Here is a 25,060-nt window from a genome sequence, read left to right as displayed (position 1 = left end):
AAGACGCATAATATGTACAACTTCCAAAATAACAACGTTGGATCGTCGATCCCTAGTCACACTACCAATTCGTGCTGTTCGGTACCCTGATAACATCCTTTAGCGGCAGCACATTCTCGCCGCAAAAAATGCATGTATTTGTTCCGGCCAAGTGGTTAACGCCACCCGAGTCACGTTCAAAATAAAAAAACGCTCTCGTGTTAACTGTGCGGGAATGATAAAAACTAAAAAGGCAATAGATAATAAGCTAACTCAAACTTTGATTTATCAAATCGGCCAAGGACCGTCAGGGCATTATTAATATGGATCGGGCAAAGTAAAAAAAAAGAAAAAAATATAATTGAAAAAAAATAAAATAACCGTCGTCCTTATAAATTTGACCGACGCTCACGGTCATCAAACATAATGCCTGAATTTCTCAAATTGCCCGTAACATAGCGGTGACAATCTACATCTAACAACTCAGAAACACCTTTTGCAATCCGTTCCCGAATGTTATTTTCCTTCCTTTTAGTTTCCCAATCTTTTAAAATTTGACATTAATACAAAGTAGCACTAGTGCCATTAGAAAAAAAAACCTTTTGCAGTCGATCCAGAAAAGGCAAACAACTACTAAAAACTAACTTAATACTTAAATGAGATGACAACTAGAATTACTAGTTTTATGCCTCACATGGGGGTTACCGAAGGCGCCGCAACATTGGTGGTGGTTGGCGTTTTTCGTGTGATGGTGACCATGAGGTTGCACGTTGCCCGGTGGAACCTGTTTGTCTTTTAAAGACTGTTTCTGCACGCACGTCTTGTGATACCCGGGGGCTATTCGCGCCTTAAACCGGCCCACTTTACCCGGTTTCGGAAGGGTCGCCTCGATAACAGTTTCTGATATGGTGCACACGTGTGTGTTGAGTTCCGTCGCGTCTTGATATTCTGTGTCGGTTTCTGGGGAAGATTGGAACACTTGTAAAGATAAAGAGCAGGATAGATGACTGGGTCATAGATAAATTCTAATCTAGAAATAGAACACAGGGAGTGGATCTATATTATTACACCTCTGCATACGCCTGTGCGGATACAGCTATGTTTGTTGTGTTAGAAATACAAGCAAAAAGAAAATGACCAAAAATTAACCTCAGTTTTCGTTTTCACTCCTTTACGAATTTTAATTATGAATGACGTAACAATGAGCACGACGTTTGACTACGTTTATTGATGACCGTTATGGATTCTCATACACATCATCAGTCTTATATTTTAAACGTCATGTAAAATGAACCGTTTTGACGTTTCGAAAAAAAGTATCTCATTTGGCCAGATTGTTATCTAGCCTTCTTCTGTTGTGTATTCTGGAAATGACAAGAATGTGTTACCTATTTCATCTCCACTGAGTTTGTGTGCAATTGAGGAGGCGGTGTCTGGCCGGAGAGTGGCGCAGGAGTCGACGGCGGCCGGCGCCGAGTGCGTTGGCGACATCCGCGGGAGGAACTGGAATTTTTAATTTCCTACAATATCTTCTCTCGTGTGGGTTGTGAGGTGGAATATCAACCTCATCAACCCTGGTGTCAGGGTTACTATTGAGCCGCAAAAGGCCACTGACATGGCTCATGTAACGACTACGTACTTGCATTAGTAAGTAGTAACCGGGACCAACTGCTTAACGAGCCTTCCGAAGCACGGATCATCTTACTTTCGGACAATGAGGTGATCAGCCTGTAAGGTCGTAACCAAACTAGGGATCACAAAGTAATTTTCGTGATATGTCCCCACCGGGATTCGAACCCGGGGCCTCCGGATCGTGAGTCCAACGCTCAACCACTGGACCACAGAGGCCGTTCGATGTGAGTAATACCCTATATAGGTAAATTATTGAAAACTGCCTATTTAAGTATACATAAAACAAAAGATAACATACCCCGGGCAGATGAAAGGGCTCCAACTCACGCTCATTCGGCGCAGGCGCCGTCACTACTCTGCAAGGGGACGTCGCACTGTAACTTGAGATTGTTATTACATTTTTAGTTATATTATTCAGCATTTTTATTTAAATGTGGATGGATTGTGTGAAGAAGGATATGTGAGTGAAAAGGAAGATGAGTGACAGATATGAATGGTAGAGGAATACACGTTGTGTTGACTCCACTTAGGGTAGGACAAGCCTGGAGGATGATTCAGCTTTTAAACGTTAAACGAAGATGATGACATAATGCACAGTACATTAAGTATGGCAAGTCAACGTACCAGAAGGAAGAATTGAGACTATCCATGGCCTTAGTTGGGTCTAGGGACTCAGCGTCAGTCCAACCTCCCACGCTCGCCGAGTTCGATCGCGATTCTGAAATGTTGGATTTACTTACTCACAAGGTCACACCCCGGACACTTACATACATACATAAACTCACGCCCGTAATCCCTAATGGGGTGGGCAGAGCCACAAGTAATCAAAGACAACTTGCAGCCACTGTTGATACGAAGTCTTAAGATGGATATGATGAACCTTATGGTGATAAGGGATCAGCCTATCGCCCATAACCTAAGTCCGTTATTTAGAAAACACAATCCCTCTGTCGGATTTTACGACATGCCCGGGAATAGAAGCAGCTGAACGTGTTCTATGTTTTTTATGTGCTCCCAAAACAGCATAGAAGAACCCCGGACAATTCATACACACAATCTCGTTTTACACAGACACCACACATTGACGTTATCGTACACGCGCATCTGTGTGTGTGACGTCTGACGCCATACGATTCAGGTCTAAACTGTGTTCGAGGGGGGGAATAAGGTAAACCTAGCTCAGACGCTGGTGGGAGCGGAGAGTTGCCGTTCTATTCGTAGTATTATTCCTTATTCTATGACAAGGTGTTAGTCATATCGTAACGAAAACTGAGGGATGATTGAGACCATGATTCTGAGTTGTTATAAAGTGGAATTTTGAGTCGTAAGGCCAGGCGCGCACTACGAGTTTTTCGCCGCTCGGCAGAAAAAAGCAACGGCATAATGTATAAAACTAAAAATATTAAAAAAAAAACATAATTTTCCTGACAGAAAATTCCACTTGATATCAACTCAGTATTATGGTCTGAATTATCCCCCTCGATATTTGTTACGGTTTCACTAACACCCACACATGGCTTTTATGGCAGCCTGTACGTACTTGTACGGGGTGTAATGTAAGTGACATCGTTACAAATACTGAGGGGGCTTATTCAGCTCACTATTCCGAGTTAACATCAAGTTGAATTTTCCATCGCAAATGTAAAAAAATACCACAGAATCATGGTCAGAATCATCCCCCTCAGTATTACTAACACCCACTAACACCCTGTATACTACATGTTATGTTTATGTTACGTCTTATACCAACAAAATGTTTGACATCCTTACCTCTAACAGTTTCATGTCTATTCGGTGAGTTGGCTATACTCCGTCGTGCGACATCCTGAAAGGTGACGGGAGAGTACATGCGTCTCTCTTCCGCCGGTGACGTCACAGTCGGCGCGGGAGTCGAGATCTGCGAGCTGCGGATTGTTGGCGATGGCGCCATGTTGGTGTTGCTGTGGGGCGTAACATAAAATTAGGAAAAATTGGTTTTTAGTGATCGCTTCTAGCGAGTTTTATCTTAACATTATCGGTTCGTGGGTCTTCAGATTCTATCCTTTATTGAGAATACTTAAGTTACCAATCATCACTTATCATGAAAAATAATTGCACATAACATTAAGGTGTTATTCTTTGAACTTTTATCACCCTTTCACTTTTGAATAAGATCCTACAATATACCACAATATTTTGGCAACATCTGTTCGAAATAGGTCTTAACCTTTTAAACTCCAGTAGAGGATCAGACAAAAAGACTATTACATAACTTAAAGAGCCTATATATACGTCCGTGCTGGGCATAGCCCTCTCCTCAATCAACTGGAGGGGTATGGAGCATACTCCACCATGCTGCCAATTGCGGGTTGGTGGAGGCGTTTAGGCTAGAATCTATTACCCCCCAATAAAAATCTTCACGTATATATGAATATACCTATACATTAATCTATTTTTTTGTCTATAATAACTGGCTATCCAAAATACGTCGATATTCTACGCATAAAACCTCCAACCTTACCTATTATAATGAGCCAGAGAGTTAGGAGCAGAGTTGGCCAGGTTACGCTCAGCCAGCTCCTTGTTGTTCTGAGCTGAATGCTCTGCGATGCTGTCCCTCACGTCAGCAGCTCGCTCCCACTCCAGCTCGGCGCCAGGTTGTAGTTGTGGGGAGATTACTTTAGTGAGAGAAGGTCGGGACTCGCGGCCTTCTAGCCAGTAGGTCTTCATTGCTCCTGGAATAGACAGATTTGTTCTATTGACGAGTAGCTTTTACACGAGTTCGAAGAAGAAACTAAGTAGTTGGTGGTAGAAGAGGTTTCAAGGATTCGTGCCCGGTTAATGATAATAGGTTTCCCTCCCCCCTCTAACATGGGATTTGAACATGGCTGGCCATGTCAGGGGCCTATGGCGGCTCAGTAATAACCCTGACATCAGGGTTGATGAGGTTGGTATTCCACTTTACAACCCATACGATAAGAAGAAGAACATGGCTGGCGAAGAGTGGGTGTACTATACACCTTTGCTTCGGGGATGCAGTTGTGATGCTATGGTGTGTTGACAATGTGACGTTGTGAAAATCTCTCACCTTTCCCCTTCACCTGTATCTCCCCCCGTTCCTCAACCATGTAAGAAGGCGACAGCAGCTCCCTAGTGGTCTGCGAGATGTGGATCCGCATGGCCTCTGAGGTGGACTCCATGCGGGAGGCCGTGTTCACCGAGTCCCCGAAGAGGCAGTACCGGGGCATCTTGAGGCCGACGATACCCGCCACCACTGCGCCTGAGTGTACGCCCACTCGGATGGACAGGTGAGATCCTGGAAGTGGGGGAAGGTAGAATCATAATATAACATAGCAAATACTTTATCGCTCACACAGCAGGAGATACAACACGAACGAGAAATAGAAAGAGTACAATAGACGGCCTTAATGCTAAGTCGCAATCTCTTCCAGACAAACTTTGAGCATAGGAAATAGCGGGATAGAAGTAGATAGGGAGTAGGTAAGTACACAAAACAATGCATGGGTGGATAGCCTCTGTGGTGTGAACGTTGGGCGCACAATTTGAAGGTCCAATTTCTGAGGGGGACATTGTCGAAATCGCTTTACGATTGTCCTTTGTTTGGCTAGAACATTGCAAGCTAGAGCATTGCAAGCAAACACGTACACTTTCAGCATTACAAAGAATTATTAAATTTCTTTCTTTTTTAGAGTGGTACTTATGTAAACTATTTGAAACCTCTGTTTAGACAGTACCTAGCATTTTCAAGGTGCCCACCTGTGCTAGGGTCCTTAAGGTCAGTGATCGCGTCGACCATATCCAGCGCCATGTCGCACACCTTCTCTGCGTGGTTGTCTTCCTTCTCCGGAGCACCAGATACCACCATGTACGCGTCCCCTATTGTCTCTACCTAATAATTTAATAGGTCATCTGTTTATTTCATATAATAAATTTAATTATAAATTAAGGAAGTCAAAGAATTATATATGTATATTATTTTATTATATTTTCTTTTTTTTCTTTTTTTTCTTTTTTTTATATATTTTTTTGTATTGGTATTGGTTGGTTGGTATCGGTATTGGTATTGGTGGTTGGGTATTGGTTGTTGGTTGGTTTTGTATTGGTATTGGTATTGGTGGTTGGTGTTGGTATTGGTTGTTTGATGGTTGGTTGGTTGGTGGTTGGTTGGTGTTGATGGTTGGTTGATAGACTATAATGGAGAACTCTATATCTATTAAAAACAGATAACAAAGATTCATAAAATAGGCTAGTTTCAAACTAGTCAAATCAGTTACTTTTTACTAAACGTCAAAACACGAAATTAATAAGTAAGTAAGTACTATGGAATTTGCATAAAAAAGCAACGTATGAAAAACGTGACAGAATATCGCACTTATTATTATATTTTGTGTGATGCTCTGTCGCGGGGCCACCACTCCCAATTGAGTTGAAATATTGTTTAATGTACGTACTACGTACATAGTGTACGTGAAAAGATTTTATGCGTACGTGCGATAATAAGAAAATAACGAATTAAATTGGCTTCGCTACAGAGCATACTCCCCAGCGGAGCCACTTAGTATGCACACTTCTAGATGTTTTCTTTCTCTAATTTTAAATACAGGTGGATGTGCGTATTACGTACATAGTGTACGTGAAGAGAATTTATGCGTACATGCGATAATAAGAAAGATGACAACGAATTAAAGTAGAGCAGAGCACACTCCCCAGCGGAGCCACTTAGTATCCATACTTCCCGATGTTTTCTTTCCCTAATTATGGATACAGATCGATGTACGGCTGCTGCTTTGAGTGTACGTTTAGAAATACTAGTCATAATCTCATGAATTTCGTTATAATCTCGTCATCAAATATTTCATACGTACTATGTACGTATATGACAGCTAGAACAAAACTTGAAGAGCATTTAAGAAGATTTTAAGATACTTCTTTTTGCGTTTTTCCCCGTTGAGGTGTGCCAAAACGCCTTGATGCAATTCATCTGAAAAGCAATATTGCTATTTGACATTTGTAGGCGTCATGCACTTCCATTTTTATATGCGCAAATGTCAAAATGCAATATTGCTTTTTAGATGAACAGCTTTGATGTCGCGTTTTTAACCCCCCGAGGTTGTCATACACTCTTTTACCTAATCTTACCTTATAGACCCGGTTCCTCTCGGTGAGGGTATCGAATATGGAGTACATGGCATTCAACATGGAGACCACCTCCATCGGCGTGATGCGGGAACATATCTCCGTGAAGGTCACCACGTCGGAGAACAGGATCGACACGCTGTCGAACATCTATGGGGTGGACAGAGAACACATCATTCATGGATAGACAATAATAACCCTCTTGGTTGACGAGGTTATTCATTGACATACATACATAAACTCACGCTTATTTCCTACCGGGGTTGGCAGAGACTATGGAATTCCATTTGCTTCGATCCTGACACACTTCTCTTGCTTTCTCCACATTCATCAATCGTTGCATACACGCACGCCGCTTGACTTAATAACTAATATCTAGCCCTCAAAATTGTGACGGATTGACAATGTCACATGGCATAAACAAGTTGCGAATCCGTCCCTTTTCTTTTCGGCGAATAAGAAAAGGACAGGTAGAACTTAAATCAGTACTGAAATCAGTACCATTATACATATATTATATTATTATAATACAAAGTGTCAGTGACATCGTAACGAAAACTTTGAGGGATGATTCATCCAGAATCATGGCCTGAATCATATCCCCAGTATTCGTTACGATGTCACTGACACCTATAATATATATAATACATATTAACTTAATCTAACCTAACCTAACCTAACCACACCTGACATCACAGTAGGCACCTAATAGGTAACACTCACCTCACAAGTGTCGATCGGGTTCTCTCCGTTCCGCAGCCGGTCGGCCACCTGCTTCGGTATCATCTGGTACAGCAGCTCGTCTGTCCTCTTCATCTCCTCATCCAGTTTCCTCATGGATTCCTCCAACTTCTTACTCTTCTGCTGCTCTTGGTCTAGGGCTAATTTTAATTCTACGGATTGCTGTGTGCCGGCCAGCATTAGATCTCTGAAACGGACAATGGAGAGTTTATGGTAAGAAAGTATATATAAGTAGTAAAATACAGAATTAATAAATGTGCTGGGTATTAGGACAGCTGTCAGAATCCAGCAGTAGTAGGACAGCAGTCCCAGTATAACATATTTAGGTATGTAAATAGAACACTTTCCGTTGCTTGTCTTCCCAGGCATGTCGTAAAACCCAACAGAGGGATTATGTCCTTTCTAACAGGATGTACAATTGTTATGGGCGATAGGATAGGTAGGACTGCTGTCCTAATGGGTAGTAGGACAGCTGTCATCATAATTATTTTCTTGCTACTATAACGCAAAACGGGTTAATAACTCCGTTAAATATTATTTACAAGACTTACAATACAGCGACGCTATAAATCCATTAAATTATACAATTCATTATTCTCATTTCAACAACCTACAAAGCTTCGGTTCAATACACTCCTTTTGTTACCGAAATAATTTCTAAGTACTTAATTCTCTACGAATTTCTATAGCAATGATCTGGAGTAAATTATTGGAATTTTAGTAAAACATTTAATAGACATCATTAAAATTTGTAATTCGTCTCTGATGTTGCGAACTGACATAATAATATATGTAATTTTTGCCGAAATGAAATTTGCATCTTTTTCAATTTTACAATTCACAAATCACTAGCTAAAAATTACAGATATGTTAGTTAGCAAAGTCAGCCACGAATTGTGGTCGCTTTATAGAACCATAAGACCTTTTTTGAAATATTACATTCGAATATGTTTTTATTGATAAAACCTCGATTTCATTCAATTAAATTGCAATAATGCTTTCTTAGACGAATTGCTTCGATGTGGCCATTTTAATCCCCCAGGTGTGTAAGTAAAACTGTGAGGAGAAAATCTTCGAAGTTCTGACGGGAACGCAGATTAACTTTATGGTTAGTAGGTCATATTTCTTAGGGTAATTGTTGACGCTAAAAATAATGGATACTTTAAACCAATGAGGAAGTGTTAGTATAATCTGTGGTAAGAGTAAGGGAAAAGAAAAATATTGAGAGTTATTGAGGACAGAAGAGGTAAGATGAATTTATTAAAAAAAACATCATAGATCGAAAGAATTTCGCATGGTGGTGTAACGGTTAACACGCTCCTCCCGGATTGACAAGGGCTGCCGGTTCAAGTCCCGTCCGAGTTAGATTTCTTTTCGATTTTTATAATTTTCTCTCTGCTGGTATTCACGACATACAATTTATAATCTGTGCCTACTACATACTCTACGTACATTCATTACATTCGTCGCTTTCAAAATAAAATGGCGGTCCGAAACTGCTCGCTGTCAAAACTTGCACTATGTTGTAATCTCACTATATTGAAGGAACCACTGTAATTTCATTGTTAAAATGTTCCGAACACTTTATATATGAAGAAGGACCATGGACTGGGAGACTTTTGTTTTTATAGTGAAATTAAATAACATAACATAAACAGCCTATATACGTCCCACTGCTGGGCACAGGCCTCCCCTCAATCAACCGGAGGGGGTATGGAGCATACTCCACCACGCTGCTCCAATGCGGGTTGGTGGAGGTGTTTTTACGGCTAATAGCCGGGACCAACGGCTTAACGTGCCCTCTGAAGCACGGAATCATCTTACTTTTTCGGACAATCAGATGATTCAAGCCTGAAAAGTCCTTAACAAACAAAGCACAGTCTCACAAACTGATTTATAAATACATAATAGTGAGAAGCTGCAGTAGTTTTAGAGACGATCGTTATGTAAAAAAATACGATTTAAAGTGTAACTATGTTAGTGAATAAAAATATATTTGAATTTGATACAAAGAGATTTGGAAAAGGAAATTTCTTGCAGCTCCGTTCGCGACTTTATTTTGAAAGGGACGAATGGAATGAATATACTAGGTACAAATTATAATTTTTACGTCGTGAACAGCTAGTTGCTTCTGTTGATAGTTTTATCCTTACCTGCTAAAGTCATGCATGGACAAGTCGTTGATGTAGAGCCCCGTGGACACGAGTGCTGACAGATCCGGCATCACTGGAGTCCCCAAGTACATCATCATCCGCCAGTTGTCCATGTAGATCATCTGACCTGTCATCATCATCATCATTCATAAAATTACCTTCGATATTCGTTTAAACATCATTATTGTCGAAAATATTACTCGTAAATTCTGTTGCACACTTTTTTTAGCATTATTGTCAATTGTTACATCGAAATTGTTGTCCTTTGTAATAATAATAAATAATTACATATTAGCATCAATAGTATCAAAATAGTTAAAATCTCTATCAATATTGCATCTACTTAAACGTATAGGTGGTAGCACTAAGAATCTTAGTAATAACGTAGACGAAAGTTTAAGACATCAACTACTTCTTCTATCGTGTGGGTTGTGAGGTGAATTACCAACCTCATCAACCCTGGTGTCAGGGTTATTGGTTCATGTAACGATTACTCACTTACATCAATAAGTAGTATCCGGGACCACGGACTTAACGTGCCTTCCGAAGCACGGATCATCTTACTTTCAGACAATCAGGTGATCAGCCTGTAATGTCCTAGTCAAACTGGGGATCACAAAGATGATTTTTTTGATATGTCCCCACCGGGATTCGAACCCGGGACCTCCGGATCGTGAGCTCGACGCTCAACCACTGGACCACAGAGGCCGTTATCAACTACTTATATTTGTATTAATATAAATAAAAAAAGGCTTTATTCTCTGAATTAAAAACTAACTCTTCTTTTACGCCGTACAGAGCGATGAATTGACGTGATTTTTTAAGTGGAAATAGTTGAAAGGATGGAAAGTGACATAGACCCTGACATGGCTCATGTAGCGACTACTTACTTACATCAGTATGTAGCCACCGGGACAGCTTAACGTGCCTTCCGAAGCACAGATCATCTTATTTTATTATTACTACAAAGGATAACATACGTCATACACTATCAGATATGGATGAAATTATTTTGGCATAATGTAAAATTCATCTTTGATCAACTCAAGTCGTCTAGTTTCTCGTCCTGCATATCAAAAAGCTTGAAACATCGTCATTTATGTTCTGATACTCGTCAAAGGTGCCTTAACAAGTCCACTGGCGACATCTAAAAGGTTTGTTCGAATATTTGCACAAATGTTTGTCCAAATACTGTTCCAGCCATGTGGAATAGTCTCGTGCGTAATCCAACAAAGTGTGCAAATTAATTTGCAAAAGAAAATGTGTGAATAAATTAAAATTTACTACATTACTACAAAGTGTGGGTACATAATTAATTAAGTGACAAACGGTATTATCAAAAGGAAGATTTAATTAAGTAATATGTGTTCAAGTGCTTAGTAGCAAAACGTAATTAGAGAATATTGTGAGGCCCTATCTTTATTTTATATTATATTTACACATTTTTGTGCTCAAAAAATCTAGGTATAAAATGTGGAAATTGATGTGCTTTTCTTTTGTATGTTGCTTGGTTGTTGTTGTCTCACTCTAACAACCAAGTTGTGTGACATCTAACTGTTATCTACCTTTCAGATGCAAGTTTATAATGTCGGGCAATCGTCTCCCGTCGTAAGCATAGCGTTTCTTGGGTACCATGCCTGGAAAATGGATCCTATGTTATAATTTTGGCGCCCGAAAAGGGACATTTTGGCGCCCAAAAAGGGGCAACTTTTTGTCCAAAAAGTAAGGGAAAAAAGCTTTTTAAATACTAACTTATTTAGGAATAAAAATCTGGTGTTGAAAATGAAAGATTTTAGATACTTTTACATGTTTCGTAGCAAAAACACAAAATTACTATAATTAAGGTCACTGTAAACATGTTTGACAAACTGTGATTACAGTAGATATAATAATTACTGGCATCATTGTTAGGTAAGCGGATCCTTTGAAAAACGGGATGTGCTAGGGAGATGGTGATTATAATTATTGGCAAATTCTATTTTTGAATCCCGCATGATATCGGTTACCAAGTTTGGATATACCAAATAGGCACAAAATGATCGGGTATGATATTCCGTTCATTGAGACATAGGCTAATATCGATTTACCCCAATTTACCTGTATTAAAGTCCTTCGTTAAAGATTGAAATACCTATCTAAAACACGTCTGTAGTCTGAAAGGGACTAATTGATACAATCTATAATATTTCATATAAGCAATAATATCCCTTCAGAAATCAGAATCATTTATTCAACGTAATTATCATGGATAAACTTGTTGAAGGTCAATGTAACATTTTTGAATTGACGTCATTTCGCAAGGTGTTATGGCTGAGGAGAAGAAATGACAAGAAACTGCAACAGCAACACATCTTTAAAATCAATAAGGGTATTACAAGTTATTTAATAACTAGAGGAACACATTAAATTTCTTATCACACTATAATTATTAAAAGTACATAAGGAAACTGGTAGGTAACATTTTTTTAAATAAAACTGGCGCGCCTTTGACTACAATCTCACCTGATGATAAGTGAAGATATACCCTCAGGTGGTTACACGCTAACCTACATACATACATACATAAACAGCCTATATACGTCCCACTGCTGGGCACAGGCCTCCCCTCAATCAACCGGAGGGGGTAAGGAGCATACTCCACCACGCTGCTCCAATGCGGGTTGGTGGAAGTGTTTTTACGGCTAATAGCCGGGACCAACGGCTTAACGTGCCCTCCGAAGCACGGAATCATCTTACTTTTTCGGACAATCAGGTGATTCAAGCCTGAAAAGTCCTTACTAAACAAAGGACAGTCTCACAAAGTGATTTCGACAATGTCCCCATCGGGAATCGAACCCGGACCTCCAGATCGTGAGCCTAACGCTCTAACCACTAGACCACGGAGGCTGTCCACGCTAACCTAATTAATCCCTATTCACTCTATTTTTGAGGAAGAGTGACTAGGCAGGGACAAAGCATTGAAAATTTTTGTTCGTTTTAGTTTCCATTGACCTTCGATGCCCATAATACTTATTTTCAAGGGTTCGAGTATAAATATCTTCTTCTATGTTGTGGGTTGTGAGGTGTATTACCAACCCCATCAACCCTGTTATTACGGTTATCATATCAGGCCCCTGACATGACTTATGCAACGACTACTTACTTACATCATTATGTAGTAACCGGGACCAACGGCTCAATGTACCTTCCGAAGCAAGAATCAACTTAACTTTGGAAAATCAGGTAATTAGCCTGTAAAGTGTTAAACAAACTAGGGATCACAAAGTCATTTTTGTGATGTCCTCATCGGGATTCGAATCCGGAACCTTCGGATCGTGAGCCCAATGCTCAATCACTGGACCACAGACGCCGTTATAAATATAGAAAAACATGATTAAAGAGAACTTTCAGCTCAGCTAGTTGGGCGACAAATTGAATCACAGTCAAGGAAAGTATGAGTGACAAGGGTACTGGTCGACGTAATATTAAAATAATTCCATAAAGAACCGCTATTTCGACCTTCTGAAGATGTTTACGTATCTGTGATAAACAACATATTTCTACCCTACTCTATCTCCTTTGTTAGTTATCTCCTTTGGGGGAGATATTATTTTGCAGGTAGGAAATTTATGTCGTACTAGATGACTGATTTTCTTACCGTTCAAACCTTTCCTGGACTTCACGAATATTTCAAGAATAAAATTAGCCAAATCGGTTTCGAGCGAGCGAGTTCTTTAGCGAGACTAACGAACAGAGAACAGAATATTTATATACAACAAATTTTAATCATGATCTGAATCATTCCCCTCAGTATCCCTGTATATATAGGTAATATTACACAGTACAGTAATATTACAGACAAGTAGTTTTTTCTTTTTTGACGCGACATGGGAAGCACTGAGGGCTCTTACCCGGTAGAGTGAGTTATCTTTTCAAATTGTATGGTTATACCACCTGAATCGCCCTTCGCATAACGGTGTACGCTATTTAAATATCGTTAGCAATAATATTTGTCGCGGAGGACGTGCATCAGGTACATCATCAATAAGTACTAACATGGTTATTTACCAGGGAACCCTTGCTTCGCCCCTGACACACCACACCACTTTGGATTCTTCCGCTCTCATCAAAATCTACATACAAGCTTAATTACGGCGGAGCACCGCATGCGGCGCGCGGGCAACCGCGCCGCATGCGGTGCGATTATATCGACGGTTTCGACCAATAGACGCAAAGAATACTATCTACGTGGATAAACGTCGAACGGCTATTGGTCAAGGCCTATTGTAGATATCGTAAAATCAAAGGGAAGTACCTTTAAGCCGCAAGTTCTTCTCGGTAGGTCCATCGGACTCGTCAGACAGTCGAAGCAGTTCGTTCCGTTTGTCTGGAGCTTTCTCATGCATCACGGCTTCTACAGTCACCAGCTCGAAGATGTTGTTGGTGCGGTTCAGGATCTGATCCAACATATAATCGTAATCATCATCCCATAGTGATGTAACAAAACATAACATAAGCCCATGACTGTATCCCATTTGGGGTAGCACTTCAGTGTCGTAATTAGATTGCAAAAATAAAGTAAGTACCTAGACATCACCGAGCTTTCTGATACTTTGTGTGTGTGTGTGTGTGTGTGTGTGTCCATAGTGATGTACTATTGCCCCATCAATATACAGGATGTTAGTGAGATCGTAACGAAAACTTTGAGGGATGATTCAGACCATGATTCTGAGTTGATATCAAGTGGAATTCTCCATCGCAAAAGTATAGAATTTAAATTATTAAAAAAACTAAAAAAATCTTCATGAATTTTGCGAAGGAAAATTCCACTTGATATTGACCCAGAATCATGCTCAGAATCATACCCCTGAGTATTCATTACGATGCCACTTACACCCAGTATAATAAGCAATCTCTCAGAATCTGATTAGCTAATCCATTAACAGCAGGTATGAAAGACTTAAGGGACCTATTATCTTTTGACAACAAAATGTCGAATAGCAATATTGCTTTTTAGGAATGTGTCCCAATATCTAGCCAAAGTCGTCTCAGCTATCGATAAACATAAAATGAAAAGAAAAAAACATTCTTACAGTTTGGAATTTGAATGCGATGAGCGGGCGCACGAGGTCGAACCAGTTCGTGATCTTCTTACCGACGAGGTCTGGCAGGATCACCATCAGCGAGTTGCCGATACTGCGCACCACCATGTCTGACCTGCGCATAAAATGAAAAATGAAATGAAGTATTTTATTTCGGATATTTATCCATATTTTGTTAGTGTTGGCAACACCAACACAGAACTTAAAAAATATAAGTAAACTTAGATTTCGTTTGACGTCACTACCTGTCTAACTTTCGTGTTTGTACTGTTCGCTCTGTCTGTATTGCTCCCGCAATATTAAAAGTGTTCTTTCAAGTACAAAGGTCTTTACTTTGTGGTTTTTTTGTTGACGTGACTTATTGAAGGTTTGCCGCAAATGGCATTAACTACTTGGCCGGACCGGTACAACGTTTAGGACAACAGGGCTGAGGGTGTCTAGTTGAGCGCGAACCTCGGCTCAGGGCGTCGTTTGAGAGGAAAAATATTTGAAATAATTAATCGACCCCTGTGGGTCGATAGCGAAAATGTTATTTAAATTTAAGGTTTTCGTTTCCATTTTAAAACGTTTCCAATTTGAAATAAATAAACAGATAATGATAATAAATGAAATCAGAATTTATACCACCGGTTATACCGACTTATGCCGGTGTTTTCTTCTTATATCTATAAGTAATACCTATAAGTACTAAGATGGTACTCATCAAAAACACAAATTAGTCTTTCGTCTCTAGAAACTTACCCAAAAACGATACAGAAGGGGAATATCTCGAATAACACGGACGCACTTATTGGAAGATGCTTCTCTTCTCTGGTCATCGCCAAAGACGCCAGGGTAAATGCTCTGTTGTCGAACGTCAGTTGAAACGTCACATGGACCGTGTCGAATAGTAACTCCTCTCTTAGTAATTCAATCCTCATCTCTTTGTGATAAAAGTGGCGAGCTACCTGAAAGAAAACATAATCTTGACGGGAGCATCATAGGGTATATTTTACAAAGGTTGTATTGGTGTGAGAAAGCGCCATCTAGTGTGCGGAGCGTGTAGGTATGATACTTAAAAGTTACGGGAGATGGCGCTAATCGTTCTGATGCTCGTGTATCTATCATCGAGATCATACAAGTTTCCACTGTGTATTTATAAAGAATGACTAAAAATATTAAAAATAAGAGAAAAACCATTTTAAATGATTAAACATATGGTTTAGAAGAAACAGACACACAATTTCAACTACTTTTAACATCGGGGGCGTAGCTCAGATGGTAGAGCGCTCGCTTAGCATGCGAGAGGTACCGGGATCGATACCCGGCGCCTCCAAACGAGGATCGTTTTTGCTTTTTTTAGGTATTTTGCAATTTATTCGTATTATTGTAGGGATTACTTTATTCACATACACAATATATAAAATTAGCACTTATATTTTTAGTGAGAGTGAAATAAAACACTCACCTCTCGTATTTGTCCCATGGCATAGTATACAAATCCTCTTCTTTTTGTCCTATAATGTAATGTCAAACCTTGCCTAGTCTCATTCTCGCATATAAAACTGGGTGCTCTCATTCTTGGGTAGCTAAACTTTAAATACTCATGTAAATTATCCAATCCATTTAAGAAATCTCTCATGTGTCTTCCTAGCACTGATAAAACTCTGTCGTAGCCATACTGTGAGACGAAACCGACGAAATATACACCCATTTGGTCCATAAACTCCCGTTCTGATATGCCTAGTACCTGGAACAAAGAGAAGGTAAGTGAAAACGCCTGCCATAAGTGTAAAAGCAAAGTTAGTATTTTGCGTAAGTAAATTAGTTAGGTACATTTTAGTAGGTAAATTAAATAATTGTATCGACCAAACGAAAATGTTCCAATTACTAAGTAACATTTACAATGATTTTGAATAACATTTATTGATTAAATTAAAAAAAAAAAAAACAAATAGAAAAGACTTGGTGAAAACACTACCAAACCTCTAAAAATACGTTCAAATGGCTCTCTAGAACCAGTATTCTAATTTCGCCAGTTCTCGTAACCGGGGGTGTAACTCAGTGGTAGAGTGTCTGCTTCGCATGCTGAAAGTCCTGGGTTCAAATCCCAGCACCTCCACATTCGATTTCTTTTGTTTTTAGCGTACTTATTTTTTAAGGGGATTATTATGCTTCAACAGTGCCCATTTTTTTTAAAAGCTATGAAAATTATTATAAATATTACATCGCTCGCTACTTATTCATAATTATAATTGTAAATAGACAGATATAAAAACTTTATTTACACCATAAACAAAACAGTTACAGAGCAAAAATATTTGAAAAATATGAAACAAAATAAAAATAAAACAAATAAACAGTACTCAAAATAAAAAAAAATATGTACACTTTGTATATTGTGAGGTAACATTAATAAAATCGTGAACTAAATTACAGTAGTATAACAACGTAATTTGAATACAATATCAAAAAATCAAAAAGAATCGTGGCCCATGAGGGGATCGAACCCGCGACCTTCGCGTTATTAGCACGACGCTCTAACCAACTGAGCTAATGGGCCGATGTGAAGAGTGTTGAAATTTCTGGTTAGTTACAGTTTGGTCTATTTCGTTTTTAAAAAAATAATACACGAATAAGGTATAGGTATTTTGATACTATACGCGTCTCAAATAAGTTCCGCGGATTTTAATGGAACTAATTGGCTAGGATACTTACTGCCACACTAGCGCCGAAGCCGCGGGATTTCTTCAGTGGCGGGAACCCTACGACTATTTTATTAATTGGCCCCGATTCCTGCAGACACCTCCTAATTTTATTTTAAGTTATACCCGTCATTTTCTTATCCGCCGAAAAGGAAAGGCACGGATGATTGTCAACAAGTTAATTTTAAAATGAATGAATAACCCGTGCGAATAAAATAGGCATCTCGCTGGTATGCAATCCGTTTGACGTGCGGTCTACTTAAATCTGTCGGGTTATTGGCCGATGTAAAATTTTTAGACGGTTGTTTTAGATTTCTGCTTAAAACAGACGTGTATTCCATAAATTTTATGCTTGTCGATTACCCGTCCCTTTCTTTTTCAACGGATAAGAAAATTACAGATATAACTTAAAATAAAATTAGATGGTGTCTATAGGAATTAGGACCATTATTTACCTATTTTTAATAATACGCGTTTAGTTATCAATGTAAATAGCAACTAATACGTATGTAGGTAAGTCTATGTGTGTGTATTAATTATTTATTATTAATGAGTTAGGTTTCTTACATTAATGTTACCTTAGGGTTTTAGGATAAACAGTTATTAATTCAGCTGTCTACATACCTGGTCTACATAATTAAATGATTTAGAATTCAAGTCAAATATTAAGTAGGTATTTAGTTAGGTACTTACTACGCCTACAGTACCTACTTCGGTTCTGCCAACTTAGGTGGGTAAGTAATTTTTAGGGTTTTTCCGGCAAATATTCGATTTTTTCCCGTCGTAAAAACCAAAAAATCGTAACAAATACTGAGGGGGATGATTCCGACCATGATTCTGAATTTATATCAAGAGGAATTTTTCACAATTTTCAATTTCATTCAATTCAATTTTTAATTTATTCATTAATTTTTTTTTCATTTTCAATTTTCAATTTTTTCAATTTTTTTTTGTGTATTTGTATTGTATTGTATTGTAAAAATTGGCCAAATTGGTCCAGGCGTTGTTGAGTTATGCACTTACCAACACATTTTGCGATTCATTTTTACCGACTTCAAAAAAGGAGGAGGTTCTCAATTCGACCGTATATTTTTTTTTAATGTTTTTATATTATAGGTGAGGGACTTTCCAGACTACGTTCCTCAAAAACAATATAGATGGCGCTGTAATTTTCCTTTCTTTACCATCTAATTTCACGAATGACAGACATATGTATACAGGGTGTTAGTGACATCGTAACGAATACTGAGGGGGATGATTCAGCTCATTATTAGTTAATGTCAAATGGAATTTTTCATTGTAAAAGTATATAATTGAAAATAATTTAAAAACACACAAAATTAATCAGAATTTTGCGACGGAAAATTCCACTTGATATTACCTCAGAATCATGGTCTGAATCATCCCCCTCAGTATTCGTTACGATGTCACTAACACCCTGTTATTAATAGAATAGAATATTTAAATAGTTTATTATAAAAGGACGCCACACAAAAAAAGACAACAACATCTTTCCACTAAAACAATTACAAAAAAGCAAGACGGATGTTTGTCGAAATGATCATAATTAAGGTGGTGGTGAACGTCCTGAGAAACAAACGCTAATAGCTAATACAAACTAGGTAACAAATTCAAACAATAATGAAGACTGCGGAAACACAATAACAATAGGTAAAGAAAGTTAAGAACAAAACAATTTCCTTTTACGTCAACCAGTAGACGTTATTGACACACTTTGTACAATTTCTGTGGGTTGTAATTAATAAAAGATGGTATCAAATATTCGTTGTAATTGCTTCCCCGTTATGACTCGTGTTTCAGCACGAAATTTCTCGAAATGTCACGAAATGCTTAATATTGTTGTTTTTATACCTATTTTTAGGTTAAGTAAGTATATTAGTAAGTTTAAGGTCATTATTTAATTGTTTTTTTGGACTGAGTTATTCGGTAATATCGCCGTCTATGAGTTGAGATAAATTAATAACTCAGTCCAAAAAAGCTTGGTAATTTTATTATTTTATTTAAATATGTAATAAAATTACCAAGTTCAAGGTCATATTTAATATGACCTTAACTTTTATTTTATTTAAATAATAAAATTACCAAGTTCAAGGTCATATTTAAATGTTTTTTTGGACTGAGTTATTAATTTATCTCATCTCATTATAGACGGCGATACCATCGAAGTATCACGTCAACAGTGGCTGCAAGTTGTCTTTGATTACTTGTGGCTCTGCCCACCCCGTTAGGGATTACGGGCGTGAGTTTATGTATGTATGTATGTATGTATCACGTCTAACAGAAAGCTCGATGATGTGTGGATAATTAGGACCTCTAAGTATACCATCCTTTTTTTTATTAACTTTGGGTTACGCTTACCCCGCCGCCCGGGGGACGACCATCCTTAGCTTATGTTATGTTAACTTATTATTATGGATGGGCTATCCACTGACATCAAATCAGTTTAACCAACCCGGTACCGGTTTACCGGTTATTTACCCAAGCACCCGGGTATAACCCAATGTATTTACCCAAACAAAACACCCGATAAGTATTCGGGTAAACATCCAGCGAGAATCCAACCACCTCGTAGAGTCTTACTTTAAGAGTGGTCATAAAAGATTTTACTCAAGTTTCACCGGATTTGAACACCCGGAATAACGACGTCCGGAGTCCAGTGATTAAGCGTGTTCGATTCCCGGTGGTGACATATCACAAAAATTACTTTGTGGCCCCTAGTTTGGTTAGGACTTTACGTACTGGCTGATCACCAGATTCTCCGAAAGTAAGATGATCCGTGCTTCGGAAGGCATGTTAAACCGTTGGTCCCGGTTACTACTTACTGATGTACCTAAGTAAGTAGTCGTTACGTGAGCCATGTCATGGCTTTTGGCTGCTCAATAGTAACCCTGACACCAGGGTTGATGAGGTTGGTACTCCACCTCACAACCCACGCGATAGAAGAAGAAGAACACCAGGAATGACCATCATATTCTTGCCTAACATTCTAAATTATTACATTCTACTCAGATTAGCTTTAGCAGCGGTAAAGAGGAGCTCGGTGGCGCAGCGGTAAACGCGCTCGGCCTGCGATTGTTGAAGTTAAGCAACTTTCGCAAGGGCCGGTCTTAAAATGGGTGACCATAAAAAAAAAATTCATCTCGAGCTCCTCCGTGCTTCGGAAGGCACGTTAAGCCGTTGGTCCCGGTTGCATTAGCAGTCGTTAATAACCACCAATCCGCACTGGGCCCGCGTGGTGGTTTAGGCCCGATCTCCCTATCTATCCATAGGGAAGGCCCGTGCCCCTGCAGTGGGGACGTTAATGGGCTGGTGATGATGACTCAGATTATTATTAATCATAATTTAATAAATAATAATTTGTAATGATTAATGAACGGATGTGCCAGGGGTAAGGTAAAGTAACAAATATTAGGTAAGTAACTAAGTTATTTTGGGCACTTCCCTTAATCAATACTTATTAGGTTATTATAACAAAAGATTATGAGCGGAAACTAACTTAATATTATTAATAATATCCGGCGGGCATTTTTGTTTGTGTACCTAGCTATATCTAAGCAAAAAATAAAAGATATGATAAAGGGAGGTCCGGGTTCGATTTCCGATGGGAATATTGTCGAAATCACTTTGTGAGACTGTCCTTTGTTTGGTAAGGACTTTTCAGGCTTGAATCACCTTATTGTCCGAAAAAGTAAGTTGATTTCGTGCTTCGGAGGGCACGTTAAGCCGTTGGTCCCGGCTATTAGCCGTAAAAACACCTCCACCAACCCGCAGTGGAGCAGCGTGGTGGAGTATGCTCCATACCCACTCCGGTTGATTGAGAGGAGGCCTGTGCCCAGCAGTGGGACGTATATAGGCTATTTATGTATGTGTATGTATGTATGATAAAGGGAGAGATGGGAAAATTAAGAGAAAAATTATTTTGATTTTTATGATCCCTAATTCTGATACCTTCGGGGTTTTAATACCCACATTAAAAAGTTATATCTAGTGAAATACCTATGAGATTAAGGACTTTTGAAGCGTCTTCTTTATAGACACTCACTACTACCTTGGTATCTACTTTTTAAATAAAAAGTATATATATACATACATATAATTATAAAGAAAGTACCTATTACAATCAGATCAAATTGAAAAAAAAACACAAGCATCTTTGATTTATATAGATGTCTATATTTATGTACTTTATTACCATTAAACTATGTTTCCGTGCCTCGGAAGGTACGTTAAGTTACTACTTACTGATGTCAGGGGGCCTTTGGCGGCTCAATAACAACCCTGACACCAGGGTTGAAGAGGTTAGTAATCCACCTCATAACCCACACGAAAAGAAGATTAAACTATTAAACAAATGATATTAAAGTTACATTGATTATTTAACCTATTAAACTTTATAGGTTAATACTAGTGAGGTGCCGGGTCGATAAAATGTATATCCGCTAATACGGATACTGATCTTTACTTTCTTATTCAATCGGTAACTTTCTCTTATATTGATCTCATTATAATTATAAAAAAAGAATATTTGAGTTTTGGTTTTCTCATATTTACAAAAAATAGATGTTATAACTTGGTATACTTAATATTGATCTCGTTATAAAGATAAATAAATAAAAAAAAGCCAACAACGATAAAACGATGAATAAACAGATAAACGATAAAGTATATTTAAATTTCCTTTGTATTTTAAAGCAATAAAGAGTATACAAACTAACAAACAAACAAGACAGTTGATCTATTACTTTTCAGTTACTTATGGTAACTATGGCTCCGGCCAAGTAGTTAATGCCATCTGCGGCAAATCAACAATAAGTCACGTCAAAAAAAAAAGGTAACTATGGCTATGGTGCCTAATCAAATATTAGATTTTAATAATTAAAAAATACTCTAAAATTTATTTTACAGGTTCTTCAATTCTGCCTAATTACCTATATATCAGCATTTCATTCAACCAATTGAAAATTAGTAAAAGAAAGTGGAGCCCTAGGGCGGTGCGCAGTGTGGCGAAATAGAGGGGGCGTCAATATCAACCAAGACTGGTCCACCCTGGCCGCAAAGTAACTTCATCGGGTTCGATTGCTCATACCAGGTGGCCGTTAGCAACATTTTTAAAAGATTTTGTCGGAGGCGATGGTCGCTCCGGTAAATAAAACGTCTTCGAGATGTTAAATGGTACTAGGTACTAGCAGAATAACAGCGCTGCGACTCGTTCCGCGTTTCCGCAGCAAATGCTGAGCTAGGGCCTATTTTGGGACGGCGGTACTTAACCAGATTACTCTTTCTGACTTCTAAGTGGTTTGTTATTGTTATGTTTCAAACTGTATGTTTTACTGATTGTTTGTAATGTTGTCCCAAATAAACGTATTATCTATCTATCTATCTATCTAAATGGACTGTATTAAATTAAAAACTAGGAAATTATTTACATATAAGTTAGCAAGACAACAAAAAGATGCGTCGTCGGCAAAGTCCGTGGCGTAAGTCCTGTAATATTGCCATAGCAAAATATATTACAGTAAAATTTATAATTAAGACTTTGATGTTGCCAACAGATTTAATTAGGTGAATTTCGGTTGACGTAAACTTATGTTTTTTTTTTTAATTTTAAGGAGCTGAGGGGTACCACTATGAGGTGTCGCACTACCTAAATATTTTGCTAGAGCCGCCACTGGTTAAAAATCTGCGTGAAAAGTAACGGATACGAATATATCATTTCCTTCGGATATCCGCGGATATCCGGAACATCACTACTCAGTACGGACACCTAAAATAATCCTATTGATGTAGTAAACCGATGTGGATGTACCTCTTAGTTGAGGTCGAGAGGACACACACAGATCAAAGATTATATTTATAACTGTGTGATAAATACCATCAATATATCAACACCGAACATTTATTATGCTGATATTTTTAACTTCTAAACTAAATCTAAATATGAGTGAGCTAAATTGATTAATGGGTAAGTACGTATAGTTATTATTTTAAAGATAATAATTCTAAGAATTATTGCGTGGTACAAACAGTAATGTGCTGTTCCTGAGAATGTTCCCAATGAAAAATCACACTAATTCATCGCTCCGTTCTGCGGTGAAAGACGAACAAACAAACAGGCACACACATTACATTTTCCCATTTACTTATATTATTATCGTGGATACATCTCTGTCTACGGGGATACAGACATTCATTAATTACCTAACCTTAGTCCGTCGTATTTTTAATTAAAACACATAATAACGGGTTCTTACCGCGTTTAAATGGGGATATGAGACTCCCGATATTTCGACACTGTTGCAAGTGCCATGATCACGGGATGACTGATGAGATTGGAACTGATTGGGACTGATTGATTATGTGTTTTAATTATGATAATAACCGCGTAAACTTAAAACAATGCTGTATTTTTATTACCACAGCCTACCATTCTTACTCTAAAGAATACGATTTTTGTTAAGTATTTATCTACGTAGCATCAGTGGAGCATCAGGTTGGCATGGTATGAGCATGTAATGAGCAGGGATGAAAGGCATATAACGAGGAAAGTTATGATTATTAATGTGGATGTATAATAAGGTAAGGGGTGACCCAAGACAGTGTGATGGATTGTGTAAAGAAGGATATGTGTGTATTCATTTACCACTACCATAGAATAAGGAATAATACTACCACTACCGTAGATACAGCGCTTGATACAAAAAACTTTGGCTATACATTCGTACATAACGGTATAAATCGTTTCAAATTAAGAAAGTACACATCGTCTTATTACGTATATTAGCGTGTGGTGCTTCGTAATGCGGTCGGATTATACTGCGACTCGGATTGACAGGGAGTACTTGTTTTAGTGTAAGCTCCCCAAATAAAATAAAATAAAATAAATAATAAAAATAAACTAAATTATTTTAATTTTAGTGAGTTTTACTACGAAAATTAATATGTTTATACTATGATACCATGCACAATATTGTCATTATTTATTAGAAAATGATGTTCCGTCCTTCTTTTTTCGCTTTGAGTTTCTACCACGCACTTCCCCGTGTTGCCAGTTCGGCGCCTAATCGCGCACTGAGGTGGAGTACTGTCAACGTCGCTATATTAACAGTAACTTTGCGTCCCACTTTTTGAGCGCTGATGTTCAATCTAGTAAATCTATGTATGTGTGTGAAAGGTGTGAGTACTGAGATGACGACTGACAGAAATGAATGGAAGTGGAATACGTGTTGTGCCGACCACACCTAGAATGGGATAAGGGCAGGAGGATGCATACATACATACTTAAACAGCCTATATACGTCTCACTGCTGGGCATAGGCCTTCCCTCAATCAACCGGGCAGGAGGATGATGAAGTATTTATCTGCGTATATCCATCGTGATTCTATAAATAAACGCTGATTTAGACCGTATCTACAAAACCCCGGTGATGAATGAATTTCAATGGACAAACGAATTAATTCAGAATAAATAAATCTCGTTCAACAATAACAGTTTGTTAGGAATCGAATCGGAATCGGATTGGCAATTCTGAACTGTAATGAGGAACTTTCCAGGCTACGTTCTCCAAACCTAATATAGATGGCGCTGTCGAGCTTTAACTTGTTAATTACCTATTCTCTCATTACTCGGGTAGGT

At 38.4% G+C, this 25,060-nt stretch overlaps 1 protein-coding gene and 3 non-coding genes across 6 annotated transcripts in view; 2 read left to right on the top strand and 2 right to left on the bottom strand.

Annotated features, from left to right (window-relative positions):
• Positions 1–291: 291 nt before the first annotated feature.
• LOC126377010 (soluble guanylate cyclase 88E) overlaps positions 292–25,060 on the bottom strand; it is a 327,862-nt gene continuing 303,093 nt past the window's right edge. For 2 of the 3 annotated variants that reach the window (XM_050024593.1, XM_050024592.1), the window contains exons 4-18: positions 16,170–16,451; positions 15,464–15,669; positions 14,714–14,837; positions 13,936–14,077; positions 9,642–9,768; positions 7,471–7,675; positions 6,751–6,897; positions 5,368–5,500; positions 4,679–4,906; positions 4,112–4,325; positions 3,382–3,551; positions 2,236–2,329; positions 1,910–1,991; positions 1,368–1,482; positions 292–939 (exon numbers count right to left, since the gene is read on the bottom strand). In XM_050024593.1, coding sequence (XP_049880550.1) covers positions 632–939; positions 1,368–1,482; positions 1,910–1,991; positions 2,236–2,329; positions 3,382–3,551; positions 4,112–4,325; positions 4,679–4,906; positions 5,368–5,500; positions 6,751–6,897; positions 7,471–7,675; positions 9,642–9,768; positions 13,936–14,077; positions 14,714–14,837; positions 15,464–15,669; positions 16,170–16,451 — 2,577 coding nt within the window. In that variant the 3' untranslated portion in view covers positions 292–631. Of the gene's footprint in view, positions 940–1,367; positions 1,483–1,909; positions 1,992–2,235; positions 2,330–3,381; positions 3,552–4,111; positions 4,326–4,678; positions 4,907–5,367; positions 5,501–6,750; positions 6,898–7,470; positions 7,676–9,641; positions 9,769–13,935; positions 14,078–14,713; positions 14,838–15,463; positions 15,670–16,169; positions 16,452–25,060 lie in introns of those variants that run through there. The other variant, XR_007567779.1, reaches the window with a different exon arrangement.
• Positions 15,965–16,037, top strand: Trnaa-agc (transfer RNA alanine (anticodon AGC)). Its single transcript has one exon. It is a non-coding gene; the product is annotated as a tRNA-Ala (tRNA).
• Trnaa-cgc (transfer RNA alanine (anticodon CGC)) lies at positions 16,752–16,823 on the top strand. Its single transcript has one exon. It is a non-coding gene; the product is annotated as a tRNA-Ala (tRNA).
• Trnai-aau (transfer RNA isoleucine (anticodon AAU)) lies at positions 17,191–17,264 on the bottom strand. Its single transcript has one exon. It is a non-coding gene; the product is annotated as a tRNA-Ile (tRNA).

The sequence above is a fragment of the Pectinophora gossypiella genome, chromosome 22, assembly GCF_024362695.1.
Source record: "Pectinophora gossypiella chromosome 22, ilPecGoss1.1, whole genome shotgun sequence".
NCBI classification, from domain to species: Eukaryota; Metazoa; Arthropoda; class Insecta; order Lepidoptera; family Gelechiidae; genus Pectinophora; species Pectinophora gossypiella.
This window is presented reverse-complemented; position numbering and strand designations above follow the sequence as displayed.